The sequence below is a fragment of the Mastigoproctus giganteus genome, chromosome 7 (assembly GCF_048544385.1).
Source record: "Mastigoproctus giganteus isolate SK-2022 chromosome 7, ASM4854438v1, whole genome shotgun sequence".
Lineage (NCBI taxonomy): Eukaryota > Metazoa > Arthropoda > Arachnida > Uropygi > Thelyphonidae > Mastigoproctus > Mastigoproctus giganteus.
The window spans coordinates 8145827-8165108 of NC_143581.1; the positions used below are offsets into that span (position 1 = coordinate 8145827).

At 35.9% G+C, this 19282-nt stretch overlaps 1 protein-coding gene across 1 annotated transcript in view; it reads left to right on the plus strand.

Annotated features, from left to right (window-relative positions):
• LOC150082469 (transmembrane protein 231) overlaps positions 1 to 18950 on the plus strand; it is a 33065-nt gene extending 14115 nt beyond the window's left edge. The window contains exons 5-8 of the mRNA XM_090377775.1: positions 4935 to 5016; positions 8412 to 8517; positions 16445 to 16611; positions 18866 to 18950. Of these exons, the coding sequence (XP_090233901.1) occupies positions 4935 to 5016; positions 8412 to 8517; positions 16445 to 16607 (351 nt within the window). The 3' untranslated portion in view covers positions 16608 to 16611; positions 18866 to 18950. The remainder of the gene's footprint in view (positions 1 to 4934; positions 5017 to 8411; positions 8518 to 16444; positions 16612 to 18865) is intronic.
• The last annotated feature ends 332 nt before the right edge of the window (positions 18951 to 19282 follow it).

Below are 19282 nucleotides of genomic sequence, written 5' to 3' on the forward strand. Positions count from 1 at the left end.
TAAGTACACCATCACTATTCTTCAGTTTCAGTATCATTTGTCTTTCTGTATTACTGCTCATGGCTGCTGATTTAAATCCTTTGTTTTCCCTTAATGCTTGTTCTACTTTTCTTGTGTTAAATCTTCTTATGTCCTCTCTGAGTCTCTTTCTAATGGCTTTGCATAACTCAGTATACTCAATTTACTCCCTATCAGTGTTTTTCTTGCTCTTCATTTGTCGTCTTCGGTTCATTATCACAAGTGTTTCTTGACTAATTTTTTCTTTTTTGGATTTCTGTTTCCCTATAGGTTTCTTGGGCTTTATCACTTTCAGAAAGTTATCAAGGACCAAGATATCTCGTCGATATCTTGGTCCTGAGCAGTCTGCAGAAGCTCAAACTTGTTCTTAAGTTCCAGTACATACTGCTTTTTCTCCTCCTCTGTTATCTCAAAGACCTTTGTATTATTTACTCGAGTCAGTTTTTTCCTTTCCTTTCCTACATCTATATCAAGTGTACATCTTACCATTCTGTGATCACTTCCAACATTTACCTTATTCAGGACGGTAACATCATTCACAATATATCTTCTGTTAGTGAGGATGAAGTCGATTTCATTAGTTGTTAATCCATTTGGACTCTTCCATGTCCACTTTCTGTTCACCCTTTTCTTGAAAAAAGTGTTCATTACTGACAGTCCTTGAGATTCTGCAAATTCCACAAGTCTTTCACCTCTTTTATTTCTTTTACCAATTCCAAAATTTCCTATAGTTCCTCTTTCTGCGCTGTTTTGCCTTTTTCCAACCTTAGCATTGAAGTCCCCCATAATAATAGTGTAGTGGGTTTTCTGCTCATCTAGAAGACTCAATTTCAGTGTACATTTTTTCAACCTCTTCATCATCATGGCTCGATGTTGGTGCATAAATCATTATAATCTTTAGTTTGTACCTTTTAGAAATCTTGAGTATTAGTCTTGACACCCTTGGTGATGTACTTTTGAATTCCAAAATGTTGTTTTTAAAATCTTTATGGACCAGAAACCCAACTCCACCTTCACTCCTTTCACTGTTTCCATTGGTGTACAGCAGATTTCTACTTGATAAACTTATAAGTGATTCATTTCTTCTTCTTGTTTCAGCCAAACCGATGATATTCCAATTCACATTTTCTAATTCCTTTTCCAGCTCTAATATCCTGTCTTCACCGATGAGCGATCGTACGTTATAACAGGTCAAGTTCAGTTTCCGTGCATGGCAGCCTGGTCGTACCCAGAGATTCTTAGCACCCTCTGCTTCCACTCTGATCCTCTCGCTGCCGTAAGAGGGAGAGTGAAAGCTGCTGGGGACTGAGGGCCATTTGTATTGTTGTGCTCTCATATGCTGGAGGGTTTGGTCTTTTCCTCTTCACGCTGACCAGGCGTCTTGAAGAGAACCACTCTACATGCTGCTGTTCACAGTAGCTTTTAAAAAAGTGGGCCAAACAATTCACTTACAAGACTTGTGCACCAAACTCCAATTTTTTGTGACTATGCATTTTATGAACTAATGAGGATTCTCCTCCTGGTCAGAAATAACTGTTTTGTGCATTAATGTAATCTTACTGGTGAAACCACCCTTCATTGGACAAGAAAGCTATGTTCAGGATAGCATTATGTTGCATAAAATCTCTGGAGCCAGTGGCAATGTTTTTTTTTTTTTTTTTTTGCTTTGTAAGTCAGTTTAAACTTGTACGCAGCAGAAATTCTGTAATACCATCTGTACAGTTAATTTGTTTTCATAATGTTGCAAGCTGTCTTGAATGAATGCTATTTTGCTGTGATAAACAGTGATGAATAGTGTTGTGCTTCACATATACCATGTTGACAAGATTTCCTTGTGCCGGGTTAAAATTTATCTTCTGTTGACTAACCATTCCAAGATATGTAATCCATTGTTATGGTTTTGTAAAATTTATCAGTCAGTCTTTGGACAATGTTACATTGAGGAATAGCAAACTGAAAAATCTGATCATATTTTTTCATATTGGCAACTTTCATGAAAAACATTTTCGGCTGGAGATTGGGTGCATCCAGTTACATTAAAGAGAAAGTACAAGAGGCCCAAATATTCTTAGCCCTTACTAAGGAGCCAAGTATTAGCAAAGAGGTAATTCTGGAGGAACCCACAGGCAGGTATCAGCTACCAGTAGTTCCTGCATTTATATGTATCAGTTATGATTTCATAAAATAGATAGTGTCCAAGGAAATCTGAAAGAAATCCAAGGAAACTGTGGTGGTCAGAGGCAGTATACTTATAAACTGCTTAATAAAATTCAACTTCATTTCATATCCTTAATATAGATAATTATAATTTAAATAAGTCCTCTCTTTTTCACAGCACTGTTAATCCTCCTGTAAAAAAAAATTTCAATCTAGTTCAGGGGTGACAAACCTTTTTTAAGGTTTTGTGTCAAAATTGGCTAAATCTTTTAAAAAACTACCCTTACATGCCTCTCAGAATTTTTCATATGCCCCTTGGAAGGCGATATTCAAGACATTTAATCACACAGGTTTGTCACAATTTCGGCAGTACATCTCACCACTCTAACTTCAAACAAATCACTGCACAAATACAGCTATTTATTGAATGGTGTGACATCACTACATGCTTTGCAGAGAGAACCGATGCATGCGCACATGTCATAACTCAAATTGGATTCCTGGAGTGGTGTTATTTTCAAAATTTCAAAAAAAATTTCAAACTTCAAAACGAAGTTTGAAATTTTTTTTGGGATGCTCTGAATTCCACGTGTCCAAAAAATTTATATGCGTGTCACTTTGAGCATGCACACCATAGGTTTGCCACTCTGACCTAGGTTGTTTCGTCTGCTCTCATTTTTCCAAAATCAGTGTTCTGTGTTCAAAATTATCTTAGGCTGCTTAAAAAAAACTCAAAACTGCTTTACCATAATTTCAAAAACACACACACATATTCTCTCTCTCCTATGTTAATTTAATTGTAAACTCTCAGCATTGCCAATCAGTGGATGAGGGTATGATAGAGAGGAAATATCAGTTGAGGCAGAGAAAATATCATTTGATTACTGATATTTTCTCTGCCTTTTATATAAAGCTTTTATATTTAACTTGCCTTCACTGCTTATTTAGCCATATTACTCATGTAGCAGATGAACAAAGCCAGCAGTGAACAATAGTAAAAATCACCATAACTGATGCTCTGGTTGGAAGTTACATGGCATTCATAACTGTGTTTTCAAAGTATCAGTAGCATGATTAACAATAATGTAATACTAATTTAGAACTAAATTAAAAATAAAAGCTTGATTTCATATAAAATTTGCAAAAAATGATACAAAGTAGTAAGCTTATACAGCATCAACCATATACAGGGTGATTCACTACCAGTGCGACAAACTTGCAGGAGGAGTAGGGGGCACAAAGACGAATTGGAATCACATAGCATTGCAGGGTCCGAAATGTCTTCGCCATGTGGTAGAGGACGTTGAACGGGAGGTCGCGTGAACAGCGATCCCGCTGGAAGTCAGCATTTGCGAACCGTTTCTGTTGAAGAAACCAAGTAGCAAAAGTCCTCCGGAGTGGATAATCCGCAGGCTCCAATGATTGGACGCGTTGCAGATGGTATGAACTAATTTGGTTTGCTGACAGTATCCTCCATACAGTGGATTGGGAAATACCCAATCGTTGGCCTATCGCTCGAGTATTCGTACTCGGATTGCCTTCTGCAAGACGTAGGACATTCTCCTCATTGTCTGGCGTCCTCGTCGTTCGCTCTCAATTCATGGTACCTCTCGTGAAACAACCAGTCTCACGTAACCTTCTGTGCACACATGTGAAAATCGTATGATGAGAAGCACGCCAGTGCAGGAAACGTGCCTGGTACAAGAGCAGAGCGGCGCGGCCGTTACAGTCCACAGCTCCATACGCGAGGTGCATGTCGGCCAGTTCAACGTTTGAATACTCGTCCATCCTACTGCCTCGGGAACCAGTTCGCAAATGCTGACTTCCAGCGGGATCACTGTTCACGCGACCTCCCGTTCAATGTCCTCTACCGCATGAAGAAGACATTTCGGACCCTGTAATGCTATGATTCCGATTCGTCTTTGTGCCCCCTACACCTCCTGCAATTTTGTCACACTGGTAGTGAATCACCCTGTATATTAATCTTGAAGCAAGCTTATACAATGTAACCAAAAAAAAAAGTATATAAACTAAACCAGTCCAGGTTGGCATTATTTTGATTAAAGTTTTAATTACAGAAAATTTTCTTCTAAAAAGTAAATAAATTTAATTCATGCTGGCAGTAATGTATGAAGCTTTGATAATACATGCATACTTTCTGAACAGATATAGCTATAAGATCGCCTGATATATTTTTAGTGTATGTGATGTCTGTGCAAATATCTGTTAGTGCAGTGATGATAGAAACCTGGAAGAACATTCAGGAGCAAAGCGTAATTTGGTGTTTGCATGCCAAATGCCAACACCCCCACAGGAATTTGTCACTAACCTATTGTTTTATGTTGAAAATTACATATTTAGAAAATATATGATCTTGCTCTATGCTGGCAGTCATGTCACTTCATACACAGCCATGCTTGGGTGTGGCACTTGTGCATATCCACTGCATATTTGAGACCTAAGGGAAGAAAATTAGATGGCATCATCTAATTTTCTCCCCTGTGTTGGGGAGGAAATTTGCAAGTGAGGAAGATGCCATGCAAATGTGATGGCCTTGCTGCACTGAAATTTCATCGTAGCGGGCCATCCACACACTTATCCACTGATGGTATTCCTGGGTCAATAAATGAATTGAAGTAGCTTTGCTTTCTGTATGCTTCTCAAATTGTAAATTAATTAGAATTTCATTAAACTAAAATTTAGTGATTCAAAGAATGTGTAATAAAAATTTAATTTGCAGTCATTTGTCTTTTTTGCAGAAATCTGTAATAGATATATCAAAAAATTCAGCAGAAGTGTTTGATTTGAAAAATATACTTTTTTCATATGCTAAAAGAAATGGTAAGTTGTAGGAAAGTAATGAAAAGTTAGATGCTACAGTAAAATTCCATTACAATTTTAATGTAGCATCCTTTACATATTATTAGTGTTTTGTACGTTTGATTTGAGTGAAACAGTTTTAACAAAAAATGCAGTACCACAAATTATTTTCAAAATATAATTACAGTTAACTTATAATTGAAAAGGCTACAAAAGCATTTTCTTGAAAAAATGGGTTTTAAAAGATACAGCCAAATAATTTATTATTACACACTTTGTTTTCCACCTTTTTGAATGCTCATGCTTTTTTTTTACTCCTTGCAGTACTCATATATTCTTGGTTGCATGAAAAAAATTTTTTTAACTGACATGTTCGTATAATTGAGATACAAAAAAACAGCAAACCTTATGAATTTAAAGGCTGTTAAAATCATATAAGTGTTGATTTTTTTAGTATTATTCCATTATGATATTCATTTTTGATCTCCAGTTAATTATTTTTTAATTGGAAAAGTTTGACCATAAAGATTCTTTATGGCACCATATATGTCAAAAAAAAAAAAAAACCCTTTGTTATGGTTACTTTCCATGTAGCTTCAGTTTCCTTTATTTTATAAAACGCTCGTCTTTTGCCAAGACCACTGCTTCGAGCAGGGGTAAAATCGAACACCCCTGTCCCTATTCATACTATTGTTCTCAGACGAGCCTATCCACAAACTCTCCAGCCACTTACAGTCCCAGAACCTGTGCACCCGGTCCTTGACCGGGCACACAGGTTCTGGCGTTTTATATTTCCATGCTCCTGAGCCGCTTCCGGTTCTGGTTCACATGGAAGAAATATTGAGCATGCACCTGGTCAACCACGTGTGCTGTGAGCCTGTTACTTAAGGATGTGTTGCTTAAACATCATTGTTGTTGAGAAAGGAGGCGGAAGCCCCCGAAAGCTTCAGTCAATGTTTTATCGCTTTTAATTTTATTGTATTTTAAATATTTTATTGTATATTTTAAAAATTTTTATCGCAAATTTTATTTTATAAATCAGTTTTTGCACATATTATTTTACAGTGAAGTATCGTTTGGTACATTCAGTATTAAACCACTATAGTTAAACGGTTGGTGTATTTGTTTTAAATTCTGGATATGTACTCTCCCAACCTTAGAGGCCTTTTTGAAGATATATTAAGGTTTCCTAAAGGCTTTTGATCTGTGGCATTAGGGCAAGTTACTACTATGGATAAAGGGATAGTTGAGTGGGAGAAGACAGAGGGGTTATTACTGGACAATGCTCTTCGTGGAGTCTCCTGAGCATTTAGTGCTGAACCCCTTACTGTTATCAGTATTTATTCATGATATTGATAAAGGCATATCAAGTTTAGAGATAGATATAAAATATATTTGAAGAAGTTTTTAAGGAACCTTGTTGATGCCTGTTATTACTAAAAAGACACAATTCACATTGATTGATAGAAGGGTGATGGTGGGAGGTTGTATTTACCATGGAAGCCAAATATGATTTTGGCTACTTAAAGCTTCTATGGTATTACTTCACCCGGTGATGAGAGTTATCTAGTATTTAGTAGTACTTAGTGCAGATACTCTGCTATTCCTCTGTTGGACGTGGACGTTGGTTCGCACCTGGGTGGTCACCTTCAGTATATTAAGTATTACGAATATTACTGTACCTTCATGAGGGATATACTCATGGTTATTCATAGTCCCACCACTGCAAAGGTGCAAGCAGAGGATTTGGCTGAAAATTCTCTGCTGAAATTCATAGCACTTGACTTGCAAGTGGCAACTTTAGCTGCTATTACTGGAGAAATGTTCACAACAAACCTTAGATCTTTTGTTGCAGCAGCTTGCACTTTGTCGTTATCTCTATTTAGTGAGGCCTGTATTAGCCAAAATGGATATTTGTACAGGTGCATTGATAGACAGCAAAATATATTTATCTTGAGTCCCATTTCTTCCATCTTTTGTTTCTAATTTTATCATATCAGATGAAGAGAGATTCAGTCAACCTTAGTTACAGTTTGACCTTCTGGTATAAATTTGAAGTTGCTTTTTTTTTTTTTTATTGTTCAAGTGTTTAACAAAAGCTTTTGCCATATTTTGTCAGCCGTTTCCCCGTATGCTTTCTGCAACAATTTAAGTAATTAAGATAGAAATGCCTTTTTTTTTTTTTTTTTTTTTTCAGTACACAAAATTTTTGATGGTATATTGCTCAGTCTTGAACATTTTACCATTACCACCCAAAAATGGTACATTCTGCAGATGAGAAACAGTGACATGGTGTGAGTTGTCTTTAATCATAATAACAAATCTTTAATAAAAAAAAAAAAAAATCAAAGCCACAAGTTGTGGATAGTGTAATTTTTAATTTTCGTTATATTTCTAGAGTGCTAGGTGAATGTTATTTATCTATCATTGAATTTTATCATTCTGAAATTATACTTCTCAGTCTGTCATTTCATCTGCTTCTGTTTGATGCCAGTAATATAATCAGTCTAACTTTTTTTAAGATAAGAGCTGTCACTTGATTAATGAAGTATTAGTGCGGTGTTTGCAAAATAATACAGCTAATGTCATAGGTGAATAAGGTAGTGACAGATAGTAGATCATCCAAAATTCCTCTTCATTTATAAACCAAATCACATATAATAAACTGATATTTTGTAAACTGTCACTCTGTAGTCCTATGTAAGACACTTCCTTTTGAACCTTTATGATTGTTTAATCTGAAATTTTAAAATAGTAATTAAAAACTCATTAGCCTCTTTTTCTAAAATTAACATTTTGCATGTATCTTAAAATATTATAGTAACTGATATTTTTTTTTTTTTTTTTTTTTTGTTAGTTGTTGGCACATCAGCTTCTGTGGCCATAGTGTACCTCCCAATACAGTATTTTGCAGTACTTTGATCCAAGCCCGAGGCGAGATTCGAACCCACGACCTTTGGGTTGCCAGGCAGGCACTTTACCCACCTGGCTAGCCCAGTCGGCAATAACTGATGTATTAATTTGGTTGTTTTCAGTGTATTTACTCTATTTATTTGATGAGTACAATTTCACACTTTGTTTGGTCTGCTGCTTTTGACTGGAACCAGAATCTATAGGCTCTTATACTGACCCAAGTTGCATAATACTCATAAGCTCTTATTGACCTGTGTGGGAATGTACTCACTCTCTAGGCAAGTGAGTGAGTTCTGCTCAGTCAATTGGGATAGTTATTTGACAATTAACTTAGTGATGCTTTATGATTTTTTTCAGTTTGCTGAAATTTACTAACAGAATAATCATATTTTATGAAATATGATTATTCTGATAGTAAGTTAAATGCTAAAAAATTGGATTATGAAAAAGATAAATGTGAATGGTAAATGAACTATGCTAATGGACAAAAATTTTTTTTGTAGTAAATACTCATTTTAAATATGATTATTCCCTCTGGAAAACTGGTCGTGGAGCTAGTCAGCCATTTGTGATCACCATTACAATCATCTATCCTGAGGAGTCCATTCTGTATCCTTTTATAAAGGTTAATTAATGTTTTGTTTGTTCATCCAATTATACATTTCTCTCTCTCTCTCCCCATGTGTGTGTAAAACAGAAGACAAGAATAAATAAATGACATATGGGAGGGTAACTGTAAGGAAAAATATTAAATACATAGCTGACATGTAGATGTACAAAGCAGCAGAGACCAATATTGCTACAATATAAAAATATGCTGAAGGAAGTGAACAGTATAGTCATTAACTGTAAAAGTGGAAATAATATAGAATGGAAGTATAGGAACTATGAAATAATAAAATTTAGATGTACAAGGGCAAAAGCAAAAATCTTTTGAAACCTAAAGGGATAAATTTAAAGCCACTGAAGATCTGAGTGAGGAGGAGGGAAATATCACAAATTTCAGTGGTAAAGATATACAGGTGACCCCCACTTAACGCTGATCATTCGTTCCGGAAAAACAGAGCGCTAAGTGAGCGCCGCTTTCTCATAAGGTAACATATGTATTTGTGAGCTGCGGTCGGTGCCATGGGATATTTCCTAATCAATAATAAACGGTAATGGAAAGATGCACAAATGTCGGTCAAAATATTTAATATTCAAATATTTGCACATATAAAATATTCTGCATTACATACGTATAATTATGTGGTAACTACTTGCGTATCAAAAATAAACTTAAAATTCCAATTAAAATAATGAATTTAATTGATTTAATTTAATGGATGAATTTAATCATGAAAAATGTGTGGATTTTGAGTTGAACTTTGGCCCTCTTCCAAATAAACTAAAAGGGGTATTAATTTTAAATGGCCCGCAGCGTTACCACCCAACAATAAAGTCAACTGATCCTTCGCCGCTTTGAAATTTAGCATGTTTTTTGTTCTTTCAATATGAAACTTCTTTTAGGCATTCGTTTCCAAAAGTCCCGCTTCATCTATGTTAAAAACTTGTTGAGAAGTATAACACATAATACCCCTCTTCAATAATTTTAACAAGTTCTTTTTTTGAAAGTTTTGGCTCCTTGATCTGCACTAGCGGCTTTTCCCTGGATTTTAAAATCTATTCTACCAGCCCTTACCAGGTAAAAAAAAAATGGTTCCACGTTTTTTTTTTTTCTAGGCGAGTTTTCTTCAGATCATCATATTGGCTAATCTCTTTCTCTCTCTTTTTTTTTTTTTTTTTTTTTTTTAATATTTAACTTAACTGAATTCTGCATTGGAATATTATCTTCAATAAAATTAGTCTTTCCATTTCAATCCTAATAGCCGGCCTAGTCCTAGTTGCTTGCAGTGGAACAGCTATCTTTCCCACTGATAAAATTAATTTTTTATAATTGTTCTTACAGTTAAAGTTGCAAGTTCTAAATTATGGCACACATCCGCTTGTCGTTGACCAGAATCGATTCGATTCAAAACGTCTAATTTAATTTTCAAATTCAGTCTTTTTCTTACATTTATAGTCTTCATACTGCACCCAGACGTTGTTGCTTTTTCATTCCTGTCAGTCATTATTAGCTCTTCGAAAATATAACTGCGTTGGTTGAATTAATTATGATACAATGTTCAAGTAAACTTTCCATTACGCACGATGTCTAATACTGTACTGAGTGATGACTAGACTTCGGATAAATGCATATAACGCAAATATTACAAGCAATATATTTGATCATTTTTTAAAATGTTGATCTCGGAACTACATAACAAGTCACTGTACTGCAATTAAATTAGCCTGCGAGAAAATTTCACTGAGCGTGGGAAAATTCCTCAAGTCGGCGTGGGAATCGTTTTAATGCTATTTTGCTATTCATTTTCAAGCTATTGACTCCATCAAATTAAACGATTTCGTTAAATATGTCAAAAATGTAATCTGTAAAAGAGCGTTATAGTGATCTGTGACAGCGTTATAGTCAGATACAGGTTATAATATAAGAACAGCGTTATAGCGAATCAGCGTAAAGTGAACCGTGTTATAACGGGGGCCTGCTGTATGCTAAAAGCACGAGAATCTGAAGCATGGGAACAGAAATGGAAAACGCAGTAGAAAAATACCACAGAAAGAATAATTTAGAAATTTTAATGTTGACTAAAAACTAAACTTTAATAGTGTTAACTAAAAATGTTATTGAAAAGCCAAAATAAAGAATTTACTTAAGACTTTAAAAAAAAAAAGTTCTTGGATAGTATTGGCAGGACCTGAGTTCCTGTATTTTGGGAAATAGTAGTCATAATTTGTTAAAATTGCTGCATATGGGTAGCAGTAATTTTAGTTTATCAGTTTTAAACCTCAAATGCCATTTTTAAGCCCTCCATCTGCCTAGTTTATTTAGAACTTGTTGTAGGTGACTCTGATTAATATCACTTTTCAACCTTCGTATTACAGAACTTTAAGTAAACATCAGATCGTAAATAAAATAAAGAGATCTACATGGATCCCTGTCAGATCCCTTTTTTTTTTTTTTTTTTTTTTTTATGAAAACCCCTAACATGAGAGGTATTACAACCTATAGTACTTAGTACCGTGCTTGGATTGGAGGTTGAGAAGACGAAAGAAGATATTCGTTGACATTGGACTTGAACTTCTGTAGACTGTAATTTTCAGGAAATACGTATGAAGGAAGGTTGTTCCAAAAAAAGGCAGTTGAATGAATAAACAAGGAAGATGAAAAGTTGGACAGTAAATGGATGTTGGCTGGTGGTGGCACATGTTCGGACTGTTTTGAAACAGAGAGAGAGTGGCAATTATAGAAGCCAATTCAGAACAGTGCCCATGGAAATATCTGTAGAAGAGTCTATGAGACAGCGAGTGGAGAAACTCTGTTAGAGATGAATCATTAATTAACCTAACTGACCTCTTTTGAACGGAATCAAGAAGCCTGAGAGAGATTTTGGGGGCACCACCCCAGATGTGGGAACAATATTCCATGGTAGGACGGATTTGCGATTTGTACAGAGTGAACAGCTGTTTGCAAGAAAGGTAACGCCGAGAGCGAAAGAGAAAACCAAGTTTTTTAGATGCAGAGGAAGCAATATTTGTAATGTGCTTGTGCCAAGAGAGATTAGAAGTCAGGATAATCTCCAAAAGAGATATATCATTTTGTCTAGAAATCGGAGTGTCACTAAAGAGAAGTATAGGAGCAGAAGAATCCTTTTTATGAGATATAAGACAAGACTGAGTTTAAAAGGATTGAAATCAGCTAAGTGTCTTTGCCCCACTGGAGAATTACCTGGAGATCGGCATTTAAGGAACTGGTAGCAGATTTTCGAGAAGTTGAAGATGATTGAGCAGGGCAAGGTTTCTCAAAATGGAAAGTGGAATGCAATGTGCTATCATTGGCAAAACTGTGCGTAGGATTTCCAGTCAATGGAAGAAGGTTATTAATATACAAGAGGAAAAGAGTGGGGGAAAGAACAGAACCTTGGGGGACACCAGCATTAGTGGAGAAGTTAGAAGACAGAGAGCCATCACCCTTAGTGAGCGATCAGAGAGAAAACTGGATAACCAATTACAAAAAACAGTTGACAAGCCATAAGATGGAAGCTTGTTTAGAAGACCTTTATGCCAAACAAGATCGAAAGTCTTTTGAGGTGTCAAGTGGAACTTGTGTTTCACTGAACTTTTCCACTGAATTTGCCTGGATAAGATAAGCCATAATATCATCAGTGGATCGACACTGATGGAATCCATACTGGCGATCGTTGATCAGACGGTAGGTTTCTAGATAGTTTAAGATTTGGTGGTTAATTGATTTCTCGATTACTTTAGAAAGAGTAGAAGTAATTGCAATACGACAATAATTGGATGGGAGGAATTTGTCACCCTTTTTAGGAACTGGCTGGATATGAGCAAATTTCCAAGCAGAAGGAAAAACACCTTTGGAATAAGAAAGTGAAAAAAGGCAGCAAAGAACAGGAGTGCAGGTTTTGAGAACAAGTGGAGAAATACCATCAGGACCTGGGGCTTTCGTAGCATCAAGATTCGTCAAATCCTTGACATCCTTTTGATGGAAGACCACAGGAGGCATTTTATGGAGTGTGTTGGAAATGGTGGGAGGCGTTTTACCAAGATCATTAATACATGAGTTGGAAGAAAAATGGGATGCTAGCAGGTCAGCTTTATCCTTGGCTGAAGTGACAACAAAACCATCTGGTTTGGGCAGAGGTGGGAGCAGAGATGGGCAAAAGTTGCAGCCAATAGCTTTGGCAAGAGACCAGTATGCTTGGCTACCATTAGGGCAAGAAGCAAGTTTTCTACTCTTAGCCTGTTCAAAATATAGTTTGGACTGATTAATAACTACTTTACAATTGTTGCGAGCTTTGGTGTAGGCAGAAAATGAAACTGAAGAATTAGAAACAAGCCAGTTACGATATGCAACATTCTTCTCTTGAACAGCCTTAGCACATTTATTGGAAAACCAAGGTTTAGATAAAGGACGAGATTTTAAAGTGCAGTGTGGGATAAAGGATTCCATTCCTGCAAGAATAATTTCACTGACACGATCTGAGCAAATGTTGATATCAGAAATTTTGAAACAGTAATCTGACCAAGGAAAAGAAATCTCGCAGGTCATCCCATTTTGCATTCTTGTAATGCCAAACAATACGAGGTTTTGAATAGTCGTGAGATAAAGGCTTCATTGGAGAAGAGACAATCACCAATTTTTTAGCATTAAATCAGATCACACACCAACCATAAGAGTAAGTATTTACTGTAACTAAAATATTTACATATTAAAATAAAATAAAATAAATAAATATTTACAAAAACTGCTATTATATTAAATTACATATAAAACATTAAAACTGTGATAAAATCCTTGAGATAAAATACACTAAAATAAACCGGATTAAAAGCGATAAAAATCTCTGGAGCTTTCGCAGGCATCCGCCTCCTTCTTCAGCAGTAACAAAACTTCCTGCAGCACGTCCATATATAACAGGCTCACGGTACCTATACACGTGGTGCAGTCGGCGCATGGTCTGAACTGGAAGCGGAAACAGCTCGGGAACGTGTTAAGCAAAACCGTTCATCCGTACTTAGGATGATAGTTTCAAACAGAGGATGCATACGCATACCTCTGTCCCTATTCATAATATTGTGGTCGGATGAACAGATTCGTAGGCTCTCGAGCCATTTACGGTTTCTGGAACCGTAAATGGCTCTGGAACGTGTTAAGCAAAACCGTTCATCCGTACTTAGGATGATAGTTTCAAACAGAGGATGCATACGCATACCTCTGTCCCTATTCATAATATTGTGGTCGGATGAACAGATTCGTAGGCTCTCGAGCCATTTACGGTTTCTGGAACCGTAAATGGCTCAAGAGCCTACGAATCTGTTCATCCGACCACAATATTATGAATAGGGACAGAGGTATGCGTATGCATCCTCTGTTTGAAACTATCATCCTAAGTACGGATGAACGGTTTTGCTTAACACGTTCCCGAGCTGTTTCCGCTTCCAGTTCAGACCATGCGCCGACTGCACCACGTGTATAGGTACCGTGAGCCTGTTATATATGGACGTGCTGCAGGAAGTTTTGTTACTGCTGAAGAAGGAGGCAGATGCCTGCGAAAGCTCCAGAGATTTTTATCGCTTTTAATCCGGTTTATTTTAGTGTATTTTATCTCAAGGATTTTATCACAGTTTTAATGTTTTATATGTAATTTAATATAATAGCAGTTTTTGTAAATATTTATTTATTTTATTTTATTTTAATATGTAAATATTTTAGTTACAGTAAATACTTACTCTTATGGTTGGTGTGTGATCTGATTTAATGCTAAAATATGAATTTTCCCAACCTCAGAGGCCTTTTTCAGGACAATCACCAAGTTGTGATCTGAGGTACCTAAAGGACCACTCACTTCGACTGTGTTCTTAGAAGGGTTGTTTGTGAGAAAAGATCAAATGTGTTGGCTATATGATTAGGATTGTCCGGTATTCTTGTAGGTAAATGAACAATCTGTGCAAGGCCATTACTAATTGCAAAAGCCTCAGTATCTCGACCAATTGGGTTGGTGTGACTAGAAAACGGAAGCCAGCTGGAGTTGTGAACATTAAAATCATGAAGGAAAATTACCTCACTGTTAGGAAAGTTGGACTGGAGAAAGTCAAGTTGCAAAGAGAGGAAGCCAAAGAGCTCCAAGTGATTAGTGGAGTTGGGAGAATGGTAGAGACAACAGATGAATTTGACAGAATGAGGTAGAGAGATTTTAAAGAGAAAAGAGGCGATTCCAAATTACCAAGTCTCTGGCAGGGAATATCGGAATAGACATATGCACAAGTACCACCTTTGAGGCAAAAGGAATCATACAGCGAATAATTTGAGCGACTGAGATGAGTAGTAGTTGAATCAACCGATAACTGAGATTCTGTCAGAAAAAGTACATGGGGTTTGGCAGACTGCGAGTGGAAATGGATATCGTTGAGTTTAGAACTGAGACTACGTATATTTGTGAAATGAATTAGGAAGTTAGTACCGTGCTTGGGTTGGAGTTGAGAAGACAAAAGAAGATACGTTATGAGTTGGCTTATACAGCAGTTAGTCACAATGTGGAATATTAAAGGCTTTATTGAAATCAAAGTATAGGATGTCAGAATTATTTTCTATATTCAGTTCCTTTGTGGTGGTCTCATAGTAACTGACCAGATTACTCATGATTTTCCATTAAAAAATCCATGTTGTGGTTATGAATTTCAAGATGAACTTTCTATACTTCTAATAATTGATCCATTATTTTCACCGGTACAGAATTCAGAGGTCTGTAATTATTCACTTCCCCAAATAAACCACTTTTTTGAACAGGAGAGACGTTTCACATCTCCAGTCTACAGGGACTTTTGCAGTATTTTTTTTTTTTTTTTTTTCACCCTTTAGTACATTTCATTCTCGGACACTTTGAGTCCCAGTTTGGACCTTTGGATGTGTTGAAGAATGTGTGTGAGGGAGATGTCTTAACTGGCAGTCCTCCAAAAAAGTTCAGCAGTCATTCTGAATGTTTTGAACTCAGACTTTGTTACTTTCCACTAGTATATGGTTCAACATAATTTGTTAGTTTTGGTATTATTTTCCAGTTCTCTTTGGATTCTGAAATTTTGCCTAGTGGAAATTACTCTTTGAGTGGATTATTAGATAAGATGGTGGTGGAAAAAAAAAAAAAAAAACTGATGCTTTGCATCAGTTTTTTTTTTTTTTTTTTTTTTTTATATTTAACTGTGTGGATACTAGTGTCATTAACTGGATCTGAGCCCAACAGATTTCTGGACCTTTGTTCCATTTTTTTCCTGGAAGAGAAAACTTGAGCCCCCAGATTACTTACTGGGCCTAATGTGGAGACAGGAGCATTATTAATAAAAATATACAACAAGGAAGGCTGCTTTCTATCCTGTTCTAGTAAAGCAACTTTATTACTAAAGATTAACTAATTGCATATTAATATAATGCTTTAAAAAAAATTTTTTTTTTCAGTTCAAGAAAGAGCATAAATTCATTGGCAAAGTCACTTGATCATTAAAACACTGGCAACTGGGGCCAAACAAATTGGTGTATATATCAATTTAATCAATTCATTTTTAATATCTTTTTATAATATTTATTAATCATATACAGGCTGTTTCAGTTAAAAGGCACGGGGTGGGGTCTGTCTTGCTTATTTGGAAACCTGGTCACCACTAGTATGACAGAGAAGGGCCAAATCAAGGAAAAAAGACAGTCTTCACTGTAAATCTGGAGAGAGATGGCAGCTACACTATTCTTTACTAATTCATATAAACAGATATTCTTAACTAATTATATATTATAAAAACAATATTACATTTTTTTTATACAGCTGCAATGTACTGTGTGTAGGAATATTCAGTCTTGAAAATGTAGTATTATATGTTAAATTGCTATTTATCAAAAGTTAGTTTATTAAACTTAACACTATAATAGATATAGATTGGGCTTCTACCAACTCCTCAAATGGGGTTGGGTACAGTACGTCCCAATTCTGCTCATATTTCTGTACATATTCCATCACATTAAAGTATTTGTGTTTAATCATCAGGTGGTTTCTACCATAACTGAATTGCCATTCAAACAACATATGTATTAATAAAGTAGGTTGTTTTATATTTTTACCCCATTTTGTTTTGTTTCATGTATAATTTTTTTAAGCACTTGTATTTAACATTTGACTATTTAACATTTGTTTTTCAAATGTTAAATAGTATCTGAGAAAAATATGTATTAGTACCCTACTGGTTATAGGTTTGTCATTTACAAACCTCACGTGTGTAGTCTGAGTAAGAGGAAGAACCCCATCAGCACTGAGCTTGCGCAATCCATTCAAAGCCTTAAACACCTCAATCAGATTGCCTCACAGGTGCCTAGTCTCCAGACACTGCAGTTTGCAGAACCAAAGCCAAAAAAGGCTTCAGTTCCCTTTAACAATCTTGTTGTCCTTCTCTGTACCCATTACAGCAACTCTACATCCTTCCTAAAATGAAGCCTCCAGACCTGTATTGCAGAACTCAAGATGTGGCCTGACTATTGCCTTGTACAATGGAATAATCACCTTATCCCTGCTATCAAAATTCCATTGGCCAAACGTCATGTGCTGTCTTGGCAGCCTTTCTGCACTGGTCAGAGAATTTCATATTTGAGTGTGCACAATTACTCTCAAGTCTTTTTCATTTTTCACTACCCTGAGTCTAATAATGTACCAACTGGGTGATAGTACCATCCAATTGGTATGTTAATCTGGGATTAATTGTTACCCATATGCAGTACTTTGAATTTGTCAATGTTAAACTTCAGTTGCCATTTCTCAGCCCAGCTGCCTAATTTTTCAAGATCTTGTTGCAGTAGCATACTGTTGTCACTTTGCCAACCTTCATTGTGAATGAGATACAAGTTATGGTACATCTTACTGACCAAACCCCATGAGCTGTCCTGGCAGCCTGTTTGCACTGCTCAGAGAACTTCATAATTGCAGTTACCCAGGTCTTTTTCATGTTCCACTACCCTGTGTGTAGTACCACACAGTTGGTACGTTAATTTGGGATTACTGGTATGCATGTGCAGTATACCTTTCATTTGTCAATGTTATTTCCCAACCCATCTGCTTAATTTTTCTAGATCTTGTTGCAGTAGCTTACCCTGATTACTGTCATTCACCACTCTGTTTCTTGATTATAAGTAGCATTAAGAAATATCTCTCTCTCTCTCTCTCTCTGTGCAGCCCATTTTCAAGTAGTATAAACTGTTTATTAAGGTACTCCCTTATCATTGAATTCTTTGTCAGAGACTGATCTTTATTTTGTGTGTGTGTATGGTATTTTTATGTACACAAACAGAAAACATCCAGCCAATAACAGTCCTGTGGGTAGAGATAGCTCTTTGATGTGGGTGGCCATTGGAAATTGAAAAGAATCATGCACTCTAACAGACAGGCTGGCTACAGTTGGTCAAATGATATGACAGAACAACAGCAGTGCGTAAAGGGGTATGTTGGAATGCACAATGCATTAGATTCTATTACAGATGAGAGTATAGCAGCAGAATGCCTCACTGTTTCCTCTCATGTCTGCTAAAAACAGTGCTTTGTAGAATTCCATGTTGATATGCTCCACTAAACTAACATGTCGACTACTGCAGTGAGTGACTTTGCTGAGTACAGTATCTTTGCATGCTGTATGTAGGGGTTGCCATAATATGGCTCAAGACTGTCTTCACCCAAGAAATTAAAACAAATTTCATGTTGGTAGTGGAACTAGGATATGGCAACAACAAAAACAGCAGCATGAATCAGTGAACCTGTTGTTACTGCAAGCTGGTGGTGGAGGTATGGGGTGTGCTTTCATGGCATATGTTGGGACCTGTGATACTTTTTGATCAATGTCTGAATGCCACAGCCTATTTGAATATTATTGCTGATCAGGTGTGCCCTTTCGTGCTCAGTTATCCATCTGGTAATGGTTACTTACATCAGGATATTGCATCATGTTACAAGGTATGAATCATTCAAAAATAGTTTCATGAGTTTCTGCTCATTCAATACAAACTGAATGAGCAGAAACTCATGAGACTATATACAGTATCTACAGAATGAGGTGGAACAAGCTAGTCCCAAAATCCATTAATGCCTGATAGTCTATGTGGGCTGGCATCTCTATGGAACACTTATTACCAACATTGGGTACTCAGTGTACATGCATAGTAACTTTGGCAATTATTATTTTTAAACTGGCAGCTTCTTAGGATTTCTGTGAAAGGATAAAAGAGATAAATAAAAATGCTTTTTCATTTAGAAGTATTAAACTTATTACACTTTAATGGGAGTATATTTAATAATTTTTTTTTTCTTTATAGGAGAAACATTACCACCAAAAAACTAAGGAGCACTTTTAATCACAGAAATATATATTTTAATGTTTTGTTTTGATAAATGTTTACCTCACCTGTTCTGTATCTTGTACTCTATTTTTCCAATAAAGTCTCAAAATTATTTCATATATAAAATTAAAATGACTACTACTAAAATCTTTGCATTTATTATACCATTTGATTTACATTATTCAGAAATGCCAGCTGTTCCAACTTTAGCAAAACAAATTTCAATTATGTTCCATGATTATAAATGTTTTTTCTGCCAGTTGAGTTAACGAATAAAAAAAAAATTACCATTAGTTGACTTTTTTTTTTGAATATACAGTTTTAGCTTGTTTGAAAACAGTTTATCAGAAAAATTGTTCAGTTGAAACTCAAGAATTTTGACTAGAGTGTTAT